The sequence below is a fragment of the Mustela erminea genome, chromosome 14 (assembly GCF_009829155.1).
Source record: "Mustela erminea isolate mMusErm1 chromosome 14, mMusErm1.Pri, whole genome shotgun sequence".
Classification (NCBI taxonomy): Eukaryota; Metazoa; Chordata; class Mammalia; order Carnivora; family Mustelidae; genus Mustela; species Mustela erminea.
Window position 1 is genome coordinate 60,326,343 of NC_045627.1, and position 16,123 is coordinate 60,342,465.

General features: G+C 41.0%; 1 protein-coding gene across 2 annotated transcripts in view; it reads left to right on the forward strand.

The window, feature by feature from the left end:
• The window catches only part of ENTPD1 (ectonucleoside triphosphate diphosphohydrolase 1), a 94,065-nt gene that overhangs the window by 24,847 nt on the left and 53,095 nt on the right, over window positions 1-16,123 (forward strand). Inside the window, exon 1 of one of the 2 annotated variants that reach the window (XM_032312277.1) lies at window positions 15,087-15,233. The exons of the other annotated variant lie outside the window; for it this stretch is intronic. Coding sequence (XP_032168168.1) covers window positions 15,182-15,233 — 52 coding nt within the window. The 5' untranslated portion in view covers window positions 15,087-15,181. Of the gene's footprint in view, window positions 1-15,086; window positions 15,234-16,123 lie in introns of those variants that run through there. 2 annotated transcript variants of the gene reach the window in all.

The window sequence follows — 16,123 nt, forward strand, 5'->3', positions numbered from 1 at the left end:
GGCTTTGGATGAAGTGTTTTAAGACAGATTACAAAGCAAGGACAGAAGCAAAATAAACTATGAATGGAGTTTTTCAACTAAAGGAGGACTTTGCAAATTGGATATGCTAGTTAACATTTGAAAGATACTATACCACCTGATCTTGGAGAAGTTGTTTAACCTATCTCATTTGCATTTTCCTTATCTGCAAAACAGGAACTAAAACAGTACTTAACTTATAGTTAGTTCCTTTGAGAGTATTAAATGAGAGAAGACATGAACAGACATTTCTCCAAGGAAGACATCTAAATGCCCAACAGACACATGAAAAAATGCTCAAAATCACTCTGCATCAGGGAAATACAAATCAAAACCACCATGAGATACCACCTCACACCAGACAGAATGGCTAAAGTTAACATGTCAGGAAATGACAGATGTTGGCGAGGATGCACAGAAAGGGGAACCCTCTTACATTGCTGGTGGAAATGCAAGCTGGTGCAGCCACTCTAGAAAACAGTATGGAGGTTCCTCAAAAAGTTGAAAATAGAGCTAGCTACCCTATGACTCAGCAATCGTACCACTAGGTATTTACCGAAAAGATAAAAACATAGTGATCCAAAGGGGCATGTGCACCCCAATGTTTACAGCAGGAATGTCCATCTTAACTAAACTATGGAAAGAGCCCAGAAGACCATCAACACATGAATGAATAAAGAAGATGTGGTGGTATATATACAATGGACTATTAATAGCCATAAAAAAAAATGAAATCTTGCCATTTGCAAAGATGTGGATAGAGCTAGAGGGTATTGTGCTAAGTGAAATAAGCCAATTAGAGAAAAAAATTATATGATTTCATTCATTTGTGGAAATAAAGAAACAAAACAGAGGATCATAGGGGAAGGGAGGGAGAAATAAAATAAGGTGAAATCAGAGAGGGAGACAAACCATAAGAGACTCTTAACTATAGGAAACAGAGGGTTGCTGGAGGGTGGGGATGGGGAATGGGGTAACTGGGTCATGGGCACTAAGGAGGGCACGTGATATAATGAGGACTGTTATGAGGGTGTTATATACAATTGATGAATCACTGAACTCTACCTCTGAAACTAATAGTACACTATATGTTAATTAATTGAATTTAAAATAAAATAAAATAACATTTTTTAAGAGGGTATTCAGTGAGAAAAAAAAATTATATGATGTCCCTGATACAGTGCCTGGCATGAAGAAGGTCACAATAGATGTTGGCAACACTTTGCTCCATTATCCCCATCCAACCCTTTCAATTATGAAATTCTGAAACATTTACTGGAAATCTTATTTTCCAAAAATAGAACATGTGGAAAATTCTTCATATTCCTTGCAGATACTTCCTGCAAGTTAGAGGAAGATTTTAGTGCCCTTCTTCTTTGATTTAACTCTGGTTCAAAAGAAAGATGTGGTTTAGAAGTAGGAGAAATGACTAGTTCATTTAGGCATTAATAATCCTGAAGGAGGAAAACATAAGGCAACCAGACATATGGCCTCAATTTTTAAGAATGCAGATTAAAGAAAAAAAATCAGAAAGATGATAGGTGAGATCTCATTGTCAGATATACCAAAGAATATGGCACAAAAAGAGTAAGAATCTAAAAGTGGATGAACCAACTACGTGAGAAATCTGATTGTGTGACCATAAGTAATCTTAAGATTAAGAAAAGTGAAAGGCATTTAAAACACTTATCTGAACAGAGGGACCTTTGAGAAGGAACTTCGAAATTATGGGTGAGTTTAATTCTATTTTATGTATTTCTCTATTTTCTAAAAACTTCTATGGCTTTTATAGTTTTAAAGTTTCCTCATAAGGATTTGTACAATAGAGAAAAAAGATGGCAAGTAATTGAGAAGAACATTTAGAAGCTAGGAGATTCTTTTAAAAGCAGCATCCCTTGGGCTAAGTATCACTTGGAGATGAGGTGTGCAGGAAAAAATGCTAAAGATAACAAAAAAAATTCTTTTGATTACGGTTCAGTGCAAAACATGAACAGGAAGAGGGATTCACAACTGTAAGGGATTATGCAAAGGAATTGGGACTTCTGAACTATTCTGCTTCAATCTAGAAAAATGCAGTTCAATCAATTTGAAGTAAAACATGCATTATTAAGAAGTCATTGAAACAGACAGGAAGTTATTAAGAGAGTCCATTACTTTCCTAAATGAGTTTAAAGAACTTTATAGACATCATGGTCTTTAAGTTCTAAGAGTTAGTGATCTAAGTTGCAAAATACTGGAGAGGATGGGCTCAGGAAACTCCACATGAGGTTGATTCTTGGAAAAGTCTTAAAATAAATATGGAAGATTTGTTAGCACCTAGAAAAGAAAGCCCCAATCACTTGAAACTGGCATGGATTTATTAAGTCAAGTTATATCAATTATCCCAATTTGAAAAAAATAGGAGGGTGCCAGAGTTAATAACTTTTGGCAGTCTCTCAAATTCATAGAAATAGTGTATTTTATTTCAGCAAGAGGTTCATCATGCTTTTTATAGAAAATTTCAAACAAAACAAAAAAGAATGATATGATACACCTCTATATAGCCATTACCCATCTTTAACAACTATTAATATTCTGAGATTTTTGTTTTTCCTATTACTCTCTCCTTTACCAGGTCTTTTTATTGTTGGTATTGGAATACTTTAAAGCAAATCCCAGGTATTATATCATTTGTAAATACTTCATTATGAGAAAAATGTGTAACACAACAGGCTGAGAAAGATATATAACAAAGTCTTTCATGATGTGTCTAAAGATGAGCTGGAGAAACACGGACTGGATAAGAATGAACTTAGAGGACTGACATTAATGTGAATCATGGCTAAATCATGTCGACAAATGGTTTGGGATCCACCTTGAGGCAAGGTTATAGGGGAATGTACCACCAGGTTCTGTCCTTATCCCAGTCTTGTTTGGCAAATTTTGTCAATGATTTGGATGAAACCATTGGAAGCACATTTAACAAATTGGCCAAAAAATTCATGGTTTTTAGTGAGAGTGCAATATATTACATAAGACATTTAAGTATTATCAGACTGGAAAGATGGGCTGGAGCCATAAGGCTGCCATCTTTATTTTTTATTTTTTATTAAAGATTTTATTTATTTATTTGATAGAGAGACAGAGATCACAAGTAGGCAGAGAGGCAAGCAGAGAGAGAGGGGGAAGCAGGCTCCTTGCCGAGCAGAGAGCCTGATGTGGGACTCTATCCCAGGACCCTGAGATCCCATGACCTGAGCCAAAGGCTTAACCCACTGAGCCACCCAGGTGCCCCAAGGCTACCATTAAAAAAAAAAAATTATTATTTATTTATTTTGAGAAAGAGAGATCCAACTAGGCAGAGAGGCAGGCAGAGAGAGAAGGGGAAGCAGGCTCCCCACCGAGCAGAGAGCCTGATGTGGGGCCTGATCCCAGGACCTTGAAACCATGACCCGAGCTGAAGGCAGAGGCTTTAACCCACTGAGCCACCCAGGCACCCCAAGGCTGCCATTTAAATGACACACACATAGAGAGAATCTTGACTTGGAGATTATTTGAAAAAGATTTGTAGGTTTTACTGGACCACGATTCTCAGTATGAGTATCTAAAACAACTGGTCCTATTAGGTGGTATCAATTAAAGTTAACTTTCCAGATTAAGGATGTATAACTTCACTCTCTCTGCAGTATTATCCTCAGTTCAGAGTAGTGTGTTTTGAGAGCAACATTAACAAACTGAAGGGCATCTAGTGGTGGGTAATTAGGACAACATGAGATCTGTCTATCATAATATGTAAAGAGTGGTTAATGGAAATGGGGCTATTTATCCTCAAGAATGGGAAACTGGGGGATGGGATTTGAATATTGGCTATCTTTGAGGATTTGGAAGGAAATTTGTTAATGTAGAAGTAAACATACTGCATTGTGCTGTAGCTTGAAGCTGAGGTCAATGGGTGGTAGAATAAAATAAAACCTGGATCGGGTTAAGAGCTTCCTAGCAATTACAAATGTCTGGCAATGGCCTGGACTACACGGACATGCACCTCTTTCAGTGGAGAAGGATATGGCAAGGTTAAATACCCAGCTTTCAAGAGTTCCGTAGAAGCAGATTTGCTGCTTAAAAGTCTGAAACGTTGGCTGCACATTAGATGCGCCAGGAGGCCACTAAAGGACAACAACTTCCAGGCCTCACCTCCTGCAATTCTGATTTAATTAGTCTGGGGTGGAACTCAGGAGTTGTTTTCACAGCGTTCTCCAATGACTCTAATATATAGCCAGAATTGAGGTTGGTGTGATGGAAGACCCAAGCGTGGAGATTAATTAATTACTTTAAGTGATAGAAAAAGTTTACAGTCTGGATGGTTCAATGGGTTAAATCTCTGCCTCTGGCTCAGGTCATGGTCTCATGGTCCTGGGATGGAACGGCGCATCGATCGCATCAGCCTCTCTGCTCAGTGGGGAGACTGCTTCCCCCGCTCTCTCTGCCTGTCTCTCTGCCTACTTGTGATCTCTCTCTGCCAAATAAATAAATAAAATCTTTAAAAAAAAAAAAAGTTTTTTTTGTGCAGAGTGCCATGCTATGCAGAGTGCCATGCAGAGTGCCAGCTAGTGTGGAGTTCATAGACGGGGTCTCTGTGGCATCCTTGAGGAAGTGATTTTCACTTGAGTAAAAAATAGCTAAACAAAGGGGATGGGACAGGCAGAGGAAAAAAATTCCAGGCAGAGGAAAAAAGTTGTGCTTGGGGGTTGGAGCTGGGGCCAAGGGTGCAGTGAGGCTGGAGGGAGGTGGAGTGAGGGGAGGGTGGTAGTAAGAGAGGCTGGAAGCCCTGGAGCTTGTGGGTGGAAACTGTGGCATGCAAGAAGGGCTTTGGCTTTTATTCAAAAGTAATGGGAAGCTCTGCAGTGTTTGAAGTATCTAGTGGGCGATGTGGTCATACAAGCACTTTGAAAAGATCACTCTGACTCTAGTGTGGAAATGAAGTTGTTGAGAGGCAAGAGTGGATGCACGGAGACCAGTTAGGAGCCTGCTGTGGGAGGTGGCGGTGGTTGGACCAGGGAGGCGGCACTGTGGTGGAAGGGAATGGGTGGGCATCAGAACCTTTAGGAAGCAAGAACCAGGACAATACATGAGGTTTCAGAAACAGTTCCTGAATGAGTGGGTTGCTTGGATGTGAAGGGTGAAGGGGAAGAAGAAATTCAGGTGATGCTATTGTTCTTGGTATCACAACTGTTTGAGTCGTAGAGATGTTCACTGAGCTGCGGATGTTGAGCTATGGGAAACCAGAAGAGGACCAGGTTTGGGGGAAGGGGAGAAAGCATGCATTCTGTTTGGGGAGAATAGGTTTGAGGTGTCAATGGGTCACCAAGCTGAAAGCTGCCAGGAGGCAGCTGTAAAATCAAATCAATGTGTCTGGACTAAATAGAAGTTAGATTATTTCCCACATATGGACAGTGGTACCTGAGGCCACAGGGTGATCTGGGATCACTCTACTCACTCTTTTCTTACAGAGCTCATTATTTCATACAGAGCACATCAGCTTCCCAAAGTCAGTGATAGATTTTTAAAAAAATTTTAGTCTAGAAAATGAAGACTTAGAAAGTTAAGTAACTTCCCAAGTCAAACAGCTAGTAAGAGGCAGGGTTGAGAATCCATCCTATAAGATTATTACATACTAAGAAGATGCATTACTACTTAATCATATCTCCTTAATCAGAATGACTCATTCGCAGAGACAATGTAGGGTTAACCGTGCTTGCTTAGAAAGAACTAGCTAAATGTGGAGTTCCTTCTATTATAAACCTATCATTTGGGGCTATTACTCTTTGTAATTCAATGAGAAAATATTCCATGGAGTTTATGACTAAGCCCTAATCCAGATTTGTGATTTACTACACAAACATTTGTCCTCTTGTTTCCTACAGTACATGCAGACTGAAGTTGAGGTTTCCTGGCAACTCACTAAAAATAGAACCATGGAGTCAAGAAGTTAAAATACATCTGAAATAATAAAGTCCCGTACCCCTTTTCTTGATGGAAAACATTGTATACTAAAAATTCAAATAAATCTTATCCATTCATTTATTCAGCTGATACACGGAGAACTGACATAGGGCAGACTGTTTGCTGGTTTCTGGACATCTAAAAGATACACTGTGTTCTCAAGGTACTTGTTCTCATAGAGGAGACTGACACAGGTTAAAGGCCGTTGCAGCACTGTGGACAGGTGCCGTGAGACAGATGCAAAGGAGGGTATTTATATTTAATCCATCATTAGAGGAAGGGCAAGAAGCTTTCTGCAAGACTTTCTGGAAACAATGACACATAAACTGCTTATTCTCATCCTTAGTTTCTTCATAAGGTAGAGTTAGAAGGGAGGAACGAAGAGTGGTTTAGACAGAAGAAAGAAGCAGAAACATTGTGCAAGGCATGAGGATATGAAAAAGAAGGGCCAAAGTAGAGAAAGACACCTTGAACAGTACCTGGGGACATGGACTCAAAATTGTTGTTAAAGAGGATTACTTTTATTTTGAGACACATTGCACAGAGAATCGGAAGCTCACACTGGTAGGGTTGTAGAATCAGGTCTGCATTTTTTAGGATGATGATGTTAGCTCTAAAGTAGAGAATGAATTGGAAAAAGAAGAGCCCAGATGTGGGGGCCTTTCTGAATGCTGTCGTAGGAGTGTGGGCAAGGAATAAAAAGAAGGTAAGTGAAAGGATTTGAGAGCTGTTTAGTAGGTAGAATCAATAAAACGTAGAGGGTTTTGTTTGTTTGTTTGTTTTGAGTTTGACTAGAGGGAGAAGGAGGAGTTTAGGGAGACTGGTGACATGGTGGTGAGCTTCACTGAGCAGATTATGCAGAAAAATTAGAGTAGGAAAAAGAAAGTTAACTTTTAGACATAGAGATTTTGGCTGTAGAATATCAAAGCAAATATGTCCAGTAGGTGACTAGAATTATAGATTTGGAGCTCAAGAGAAAGTTCTGGACTGGAAATAAAGATCATAGCATCATCACCATAGAGATTAAGGAGTCATTTTCATACAGATTAGGGAGTCATCACCATTGAGTTGGAAATATGTGTATAAAATGAGATGAACCAGGGTTCCAAGATGGAGCGCTATGGAACATTCCTATTTAAAGGGTATGGTGAGAAAGAGAAGCTAGGAAAGTAGGGGTCAGAGAAATAGGACTATTACAAGAGCCTGGTGTTACGGGAACCAAGAAAGGAGAGACTGTATGTTATAAGAAGTTAACAGTATCAAAATCTACAGAAAATTAATATACCTGAAAGCATCCATTGGATATTTCTGTGAGTGGCTTTAGTGGACTGGTGGGACAGAAGCCAGGTGTGGCAGATCAAGGAAGGATGCATTGCGAGGAGGTGAAATTTAGGAATACACAGAGTATAGGAGGGGAAAAAAACAAGTTAGAGGACGTCACATCTTCAGAACTGCTGTGACATGGGTCAGCTCCCTGGAGATGCTGGAGGGGGAGAGCTGGAGGCAAGAGGAGTGGAATAAACATACCAGTTTCATGTAAAGCTCTAAGAAGAGAGGAATTGGCCTTTCCCCACCCAGTCCTGGGAGAATAGGTGGAAGCCTAATAGTCTGTTTGTTATCTAATTTAACTATTCCATCCCTAAAGATGGGTCTACCAGTGTCATTCCCAGATGTCAGTTCTAGGCAACAAAGACTTCCCCAGAAGGTAGAGTAGAATTTTCCTCTTCAACTCATATGTTCCCCAGAGCCTTTGGGTTTGCAGGAATTTCTGTAAAGAATTTGAACTATTTTAGCCACCAAGAACCGTAATGTATCCTGAGCTTTTGCTGAGGTGGAAACAATTTCTCTTCCACTCAGAACAGTAGTATACTTCCAAAGAAGAGAGAAAGCATATGGAATCACTCTTGTGTGCTTTGGCTCCCCAAGTCTGTTTCCTTGTCTGGCTGCACCCCTCCTACCTCTGTGAGTCTGAGCAGGTACGATAGCAGACAGTCTGGGTGTGAACAAGAAGTGTGTGGAATTTGCTGCACACATCGCTCTTGGGGTCTCCATGTTGGGTCTGTATTCTACAGGCAGCTTCTGTCTTTAAGGGAAGAGTATCTAATTCACCTACTGGAATAAAAAGAATGAGAATCCTGCAAAACCAAACATGCAAAGGATGAGTATATAAGGCATAATACCCACTTATTGTTTAACAATCATCATCTCATTTTTAGCCTGTTAGAAAAATCATGGCAAGAGTGCTCAGTGGACATGAAATCACAAGGGGAGTTAATCTGTTATCTTAATGAGGACATTAAGAACTTTCAGGGAAATGGCGTACTTGATTCCATGGGCCAAGGGATCTTTTCCCCTAGACCATGTTAGAGACACACACCACACTGTCCAATTCTTCTAGTTGCCTTTTTACTCCAAGCAGATGACCCCACCTCACCATGTTTATACATTCTCTCTTCACTCAGGGTGCAAAACTGAGTAGGACCCCACATTCTTAGTTATATTCTGGATTTGAGGAAATACTGAAGTCATGGTGATGTAAGAAAGATGTTTGGGTTCAAAGCTGACAGCCAAGAAAGAATTCCTGATACATCTTTGGTACAAAATGGTGGTTTTATGAAAGCATGGGACAGGACTTGGGAGAATGAGCTGCAACAGGGTCATGGGTAGTGGCCCATTATATAGTTTCAAGTTGGGAGGAAGTTAGGGATAGCAGAAGCCTCCCAGGTATTTTGGAAACAAGGTTTCCAGAATCCTGAGGGGGCTAGCTATTGTTAGGAAAAGGTCATTTATTACTGTCCAGTAAAAACTCAGCTATGAAACTCTTCAGATGTTTATCAGTGGGTCATATTCTTGGAAGATGATTGCCACCTGTCTTGGGAGAGAGGGGTTGGAGATAAAGGAAGTTTCTGAAGGAATTTTTATATGTTAATGTAGACTTACAGGATCCTGGGGATTGGGCTAAGATTGCCTTTTGCTCTTAGCAAATTATTAACATCAAGGCAGCTGAGTTCCTAGAGGAATGTTCTACCTGGTTCAAGGACTTGTCAATGGACTGTAGGTAGTAAGGACATTTAATAATTTTTCTTCTGCTGTTGTTTCCCACATCAACAGGACTGAACATACCTTTTTAAAAACGCTTGGGCAAAGTTGGTAGGAGCTGCTCTCATCTGTTATGTGTTGGTCTTACTAGTTTTGCTCTAGAAGGACACCCCTTTTTCCAAGGTCCAGGACCTTTCCTTAAACTTTCCTTCCTTCCACCTCACTAAATGAGTACAGAAAATAAGCTAAAAAAAAAAATCTAGGGGATTCTTAGATTGTCCCTCCCAAATATCAATTGCGTCTATTATACCCTTGACAGGAACTAGATACTTAAGGTTGAGTTCTCACCTAAGTATCTAAAGTACAAATACTCTGTGTTCATGGTTAAAGAGAGACAAAGATCTATGACGAAGTTGCCATGGGCATTTAGAAACTTGACTGTATCTTATCCAGAGAACTGTTCTCTCTTGTGTTGCTACATAACAGCAGAGATACCTGAGAGGAGATGCCAAATCTCCCTCAAAATAAAGCTCCAAATCCACCCCAAGTCTGGCCAAGTGACACCTGATGATTCTGCCCCAAAGAACAGAAAAAAGATTACACTGACCTAGGAAGGATGAATGAGTGGGAGCAGGCGGCACCCAGCGATGGCTGCTTGGTCTCATCAGATGGTGAGTGGGTAGCAGGGTGGCAGAGTGGGCAGAGAATCGGTAAGGTCAGCATCAAACTACCAATGCACAACTTTCTAATTACCCATTCCTTACCTTCTGGGTTCCCAGTGTCTTTGCCCCTTTACTCCAAACTGGAAACCCTCTGTCAATTTTTCTTCTTTAGATCAAAGCCTTTGGGTTTTTAGGAATTTCTATAAAGAATTTTAAATTATAGGATGCCTGGGTGGCTCCGCCAGTGAAGTGTCTGCCTTTGGTTCAGGTCATGATCCCAGGGTCTTGGAATCAAGTCCCACATCAGGCTCCTTGCTCAGCTGGGAGCCTGCTTCTCCCTCTGCCTGCTATTCTCCCTGCTTATGTGTGATCTCTCTCCCTCTATGACAAATAAATAAATTGAAAAAAAAAAAGAATTTTAAATTCCTCATAGAATCAGGAAGAAAGGAGGGAAGGGGAAAAGGAAGGAAGAGAAAGAAGGGAAGAAAAAACAAGAGGGAGTAAAGACAGTCATGTGGTAAAATATTTTAAGAATTGCTCAGCGTGGAAGGGAATCAACATGCAAACCTGGGACTTCTATCCCTGAGGGGAACTGCTTGCTTGGTTAGCCCTTGGATGTTTTGGGATTTCAGAAGGGATCTCGCCATTCTGAGGATTGGTAGGGATGGGTCACTGTGCTTGGACTGTGCAGGTGCATGGTTTATGCTGGGTACCTGCTTTCCTTGTGAGAGTCTGCAATGTTGGTGAGCGCTGAATGGAAGGTGCCTCTGTAGCCAGTTCTCAGTAAAATCCCTGGGCACTGGGTCTCTGGTGAACTTTCCTGATAGACAGTATTTCACATGTGTTGTCCCAACTCACTGCCGGGGGAATTAAGTATGTCCTGTGGCTCCATTAGGAGAAGACCCCTGGAAGCTTGTGCCTGGTTTCCTTCAGACTTATTACCATGCTCCCCCCCCCCCCATTGTTTAGGCTTCATATCCTTTCACTGTAATAAATCTTATTTGTGAATATGACCATATGCTGGGTCCTGAGTCCTAGGGAATCAGTATTCCTCCACCCAATGAGAACACACTGTACACATTGTTTCACATTTTTGATTTTCACATATAAAATATTTCAAAGACAGTCTGCATCAACATTCATAGATTAAAATCCTTTTCATGCTTTCATAATATTACCTAGAGTGTATAAGGATTATATATCCAGACCCTAATTAATGGACCTTTAGTCATTTTTAGTCTTGCTATGACAAATAATGAGGCACCAAACATCCCCATACATGGATCTTTTTGTACATTCATAAGAATTATCAGCAGGTTAAATCTTTAGAAGAAGAATTCTTGAGCCAAAGGATCTATGTACTTTACTCTTTCATAGGTATTACAAAATGTCCACCCACTAAAGAGGTTGTGTGAATTTTTACTCCCACCAACATGTAGGAAATGCCCGTTTCTCCCACAGCATTATGGTTAAATAGAATTTCTTTACTGAATTTCCTTCCTGTAAAGTCACCTTCCTTAGATGCATAGTTCTATGGATTTTAACAAATGTATATAGTCATTTAACTACCATCAAAATCAAAATATAGAGTATTTCTATCATCTCTTAAAGTACCACTGTGATCTTTGGTAGTCAGTCCTCTGTCTCTGAACCTCGACCCACTGATTTCATTTCTATCCTTAGTTTTGCCTTTTCCAGACTATCATGTAAATGAAATCATACAGTATATAGCCTTTTGAGTCTGGTTTCTTTCGCTTAGCATAATGCTTTTGAGATTCATCCATGTTGTTGTGATTCTCAATAGTTTATTCCTTTTTTGTTGCTAACTAGAATTCCATATGGCTGTGTCATAATTTAGGTATATTCACTAGTTGATGGGCACTTGGGTTATTTTGAGTTTTGGGTAGGCATATGTCTTAATTTTCCTTGGATAAATGCCTACGAGTGGGATTGCCTGGTCATATGGCAAGTGTATGCTTGACTTCATGAGAGGCTGCCAAACTCTTTCCAAAGTGGGTGTGCCATTTTGCATCCCCAGTAGCAACATATGAGAGTTCCAGTTACTCCACATCCTTGCCAACATTTTGTTGTTGTTGTTGTTGTTCTTTTTTTTTTGAATTTTGGCTGTTCTAATAAGTAATGTAGTAATGTTATACATTTATCAAAGTAAAATAAAAACTTTGCTATCTTTGGTAAGTGATAAAAGCGATCTCATTTTTTCATTTACATTTCTTTAATTAAGAGCAATTAGAAGACACTTAATATGTTAAGAATATATATTGCTCTTCAAATTGCCTATTCAGGTATTTTTCTATTAGGTAGGTTGATCATATCCTTTTTTTTTTCCCCAAATTTTTAAGATTATTTATTTATTTATTTGACAGACAGAGATCACAAGTAGGCAGAGAGGCAGGCAGAGAAAGAGAGAGGAGGAAGCAGGCTCCCCACCAAGCGGAGAGCTCGATATGGGGCTCGGTCGCAGGACCCTGGGGCCATGACCTGAGCCGAAGGCAGAGGCTTTAACCCACTGAGCCACCCAGGCACCCCGGTTGATCATATTCTTAATGATTTTAATGACTCTATATATTAAGGTAACCAAATGGTTCATAGTTGTTGTGAACATTTTCCTTAGTTTGTAATGTTTTACTATGTTTATGGCATATTTTGCTGCAGAAATATTTTAATGTTTTATATTAAATACATCTCATGGGTGCAAAGATGTGGAGGTAGAAATGAGAGAATTTATGAATGGCAGGTATAGAACACAGGGGACTATAAGTCTAGGCAACCTGGGTGAGTCAATTTACCCAACCTTGACTGTGACCTCCAAACTAGTGATATATGGCCAGTACAGATTTTCTTAAGTCTGTTTCACTGGCTACAAAGAACCCAAGCTTATTGACAAATGCAGCTGCTTTGAGAAAGGGTAGAGTCCCAAGGGTGTAATTCTTCAATTCAGATGTGGAAGAGGATTCATTTAGTGAAAGCAATGTACTTATTGCAGAGACCATCAATACATGAGATTGTTATGCTTGTTGGCTGGGACACAGGGAATTCCTGTCTGCGGTCTCAGTGATATCATTTTGCTGGAAACAGCCCTCCTCCTTGCCAGCCCTATACTTGAATATGGAATTCCATGATGACCACAAAGACTGATTGTGCTCCATGCAGTCTATGGGCATAATAACGCAGGAGAGGCCGGAAGGGATATGGATGAGGAGGTAGATGGTATGGTGGGACAAAGGAAGGGGAAGGAGAGTGAGGAAGGGGACTCCTTTGCTTCCTTATTTCCCACACACAGAGCCCCTATGGGCATTTGATTTCTGCAGTCATTAACGTTTTTAGAGTCAAGCATACCAAGTGAAAGTCAGTTACTTGCTGCTACTCTGAAAAGAGCAGAGCTCACAGCAAGAGCTGTGGGGGTGGGGAGCACGGAGTTGGCAGAATCTGATTTGGAGGAAGAGCTTGTTCTGTACCCCTACTCCCATTTCCACTGCCTGGTGTCTCTAGATGGGCTCCTCCCACCCAAAGCTGAATCTCTGAAGGGGTTCACTCAGGATCAGCTAGGCTACTTTGAGCTGTGAACAGAGATTAACAATCTAATTAACATTTCAAAGACTAGGAATAAAATATCAAAAGCAAATGACATCCTCTGAAGTCTGTGGTTCAAGAGATCAGTGGGACAAGATGTGGGTAATCCACTCAGTTATCCATCTCTACCTCTCTTTCCATTTCATCTTCCACCTTTCCCTTCCCCTCTTATTCTGTCTTCTTGCATGTGTCCCCAAAGCCTGACTCAATTGTGTTTATCCCTCCCTCTCATTTGCCTTTTGCCCTTTAACTAACTGGTTATCATTGAGGCCTTGCAGCTTATTTTTAGTATTTGTGTATTTATTGACATTGTACTGACTTCCTTGACTTAAAAACACAGGCAGGAAAACCCCCCCACAAAATTAAACTGCGTTGTCCTCAAACTAGGCTCTGGATTTATTAATTAGAAAAATATGGGGGGGTGTGAGATGGAGTAAGATCTTTCCATTTGAACAGAACTTGGGGCGGATTCTTTTGCCCTGAGTCTAGGAACAAAGCTGAGTCATTTCTACATGTCCCTAATCCAGAGCAATGGCTGAGGCAGTGAAGCGGGCGTGAGAGGTCTGGATTGAGTTCCTCTCTGCTGTTTGCAAAGTCATACATTTGAGCAAGTCCCTTAACCTCTTGGGGAATTACAATCTCAGCTTCTATTACTTAGCTCCAAGCTTCTGACAATCATGGACTGAAGACTCTATTTTAAAAGATACAACACTGTCTGGTATCATCTGTGACAAGAGTCCTGACAACCCCTCCAGTCAAATCCCCAAAGTCAGTCACTTTTCACTTATGGATGTTGGGATTGGGTCCCACATACAGCGCTATTACTGTGTGCCAGGCACTGTACTAAGCTTCAGTCATGTGGTCCAAGATAGGGCAGTGGTTTAAAAGCCTGGCCTCTGTGCTTACTTCTACATCAGTATAACTCTGAGCAACTTCCTTAACCTGTGACTGAGTTTCCTCATCTGTAAAATGACAATGATGATGATGATGATAGTACCCGTAATTCTGACCTTATTTAGAAAAGGGTCTTTGCCAATGTAATTAAAGGTCTTAAGATCATTCTGGATTTCAGGTGGGCCCTAAATTCAATGGCTAACATCCTGATGAGAGAAAAGAGGGAAACATGACATACACAGACATAGGGAGAAAGGCCACGTGCAGACAGTGATTAGACAGATGTAGCCACAAGCCAAAGAATGCCAGGAGCCAGCAGAAGCCAGACGAGGCAAGAAAGGAATCATTTCCAGAGACTTTGGCCCTGCTGACACCTTGATTCTGGACTTCCAAAATCATGAGAGAATACATTTCTGTTGTTTTACGTCACCAACTTTGTGGTAGTTTGTTGTGGTAGCCCTAGGAAGTTGATACAGATGATAAAAGTACATCTACCTCCCAGGAGGGTTAAATGAGTGGTTGTATTTAAAGTTCTAAGGGTACAGGGTGCCTGGGTGGCTCAGTCTGTTGAACGTCTGCCTTCAGCTCATGTCTTGATGCCAGGGTCCTGGGATCAAGCCCCACATTGGGCTCACTGCTTAGAGGGGAGTCTCCTTCTCCCTGTCTCTCTGTCTGCTGCTCTCCCTGCTTGTGCTCTCTCTCTCTCTCAAATGAATAAATAAAATCTTTAAAAAAAAAAGTGCTAAGAGCAAAATGTGGACTACAGTGAGGGCTCTTGAAGCATCGGCTGCTATGTATTGTTAGCTCACTGGATCTTACCTAGCAACCCTATGAAGTAGGTACTATTATGACTCCCATTTGCACATGGAGAAATGGGGGCTGAGAGAGGCTAAGCAAAGGTGAGATTGTCTGGACTCTGCTCTAGCTTGACCTACACTTCAGAAGTCCCTGGAGTTGAACTTTCTGCTCATGGATCCTGGTTGGCTCGGTGACCCCTCATGATGTTCTCTCAGCAAAGATTCCTTAGTACTGATCTACCAAGACCAGAAGGTATAGAGAAGACCTCCCATGTAATGGTGTTTATTACTCCTGGATATATCTTACCAGCCCTGGTCTTGGCACAGGCTCTGCTCCAACAGAATCAGGCTCTGTCTACACTTGGTTGTTTGATTGCCCTATGACCTGACCTCAATGAGGTAGCCTCAGCACCTCATGACAACAGACAAGTGTATGCTGCCTAAAAGGTGCACCCCCCAACCCCCGCTGACTCCAGGGACTTCAAAGGCCCCTATGCTACTGAGTGTAGACTATACAAATGATTAGAAATAAGTCAGATCACTTAGAGTAAGGCAGTGCCCTTGCTGGAACCTGCAAGGTCCTCTAAGAAAGCAACCCGGTTACCCTCCTGACCATCTTTTATCATTCTCCCCTGCATCACTCTCCATGAGTAATAACCTCATGGCCAGGTACTGTGGTGCCTAAAGGCCCACCTTAGGGCCTTTGCACATGTAGTCTGGTTGCCTTTAATGCCCTTGCCTAACAGTTATGCTTGCTTTCTTTTTACCCCCTTGACTCTCATCAATATCACCATCTCAAGAGAGGCCTTTCTTATTCAACATATCCTTCCTCTTTACCTTTCCTGCTTTTCCCCCCTCCTTAACACTTATGATGTAATGTGCTTTACATGCTTAACTTTACTTATCTTGTTTATTGTCTTTTCTTCCAAACTATGATATAAGTACCACGAGGATGGGGATGCTTATCTGTTTTGTTTACTACTTTAGCTCAGAGCCTAGGAAAGGACTAGTGAACAGGATAATGTATTCCCTAGATAATTGTTGAGTGGCTAATTGAAAGAATGAGTGAAGCAAAGCCCCTCCCCGACAATAACTACGAAACTCCCCAACTAAAGTGGGTCAAGTCGCGAAGTATCTAGAAGT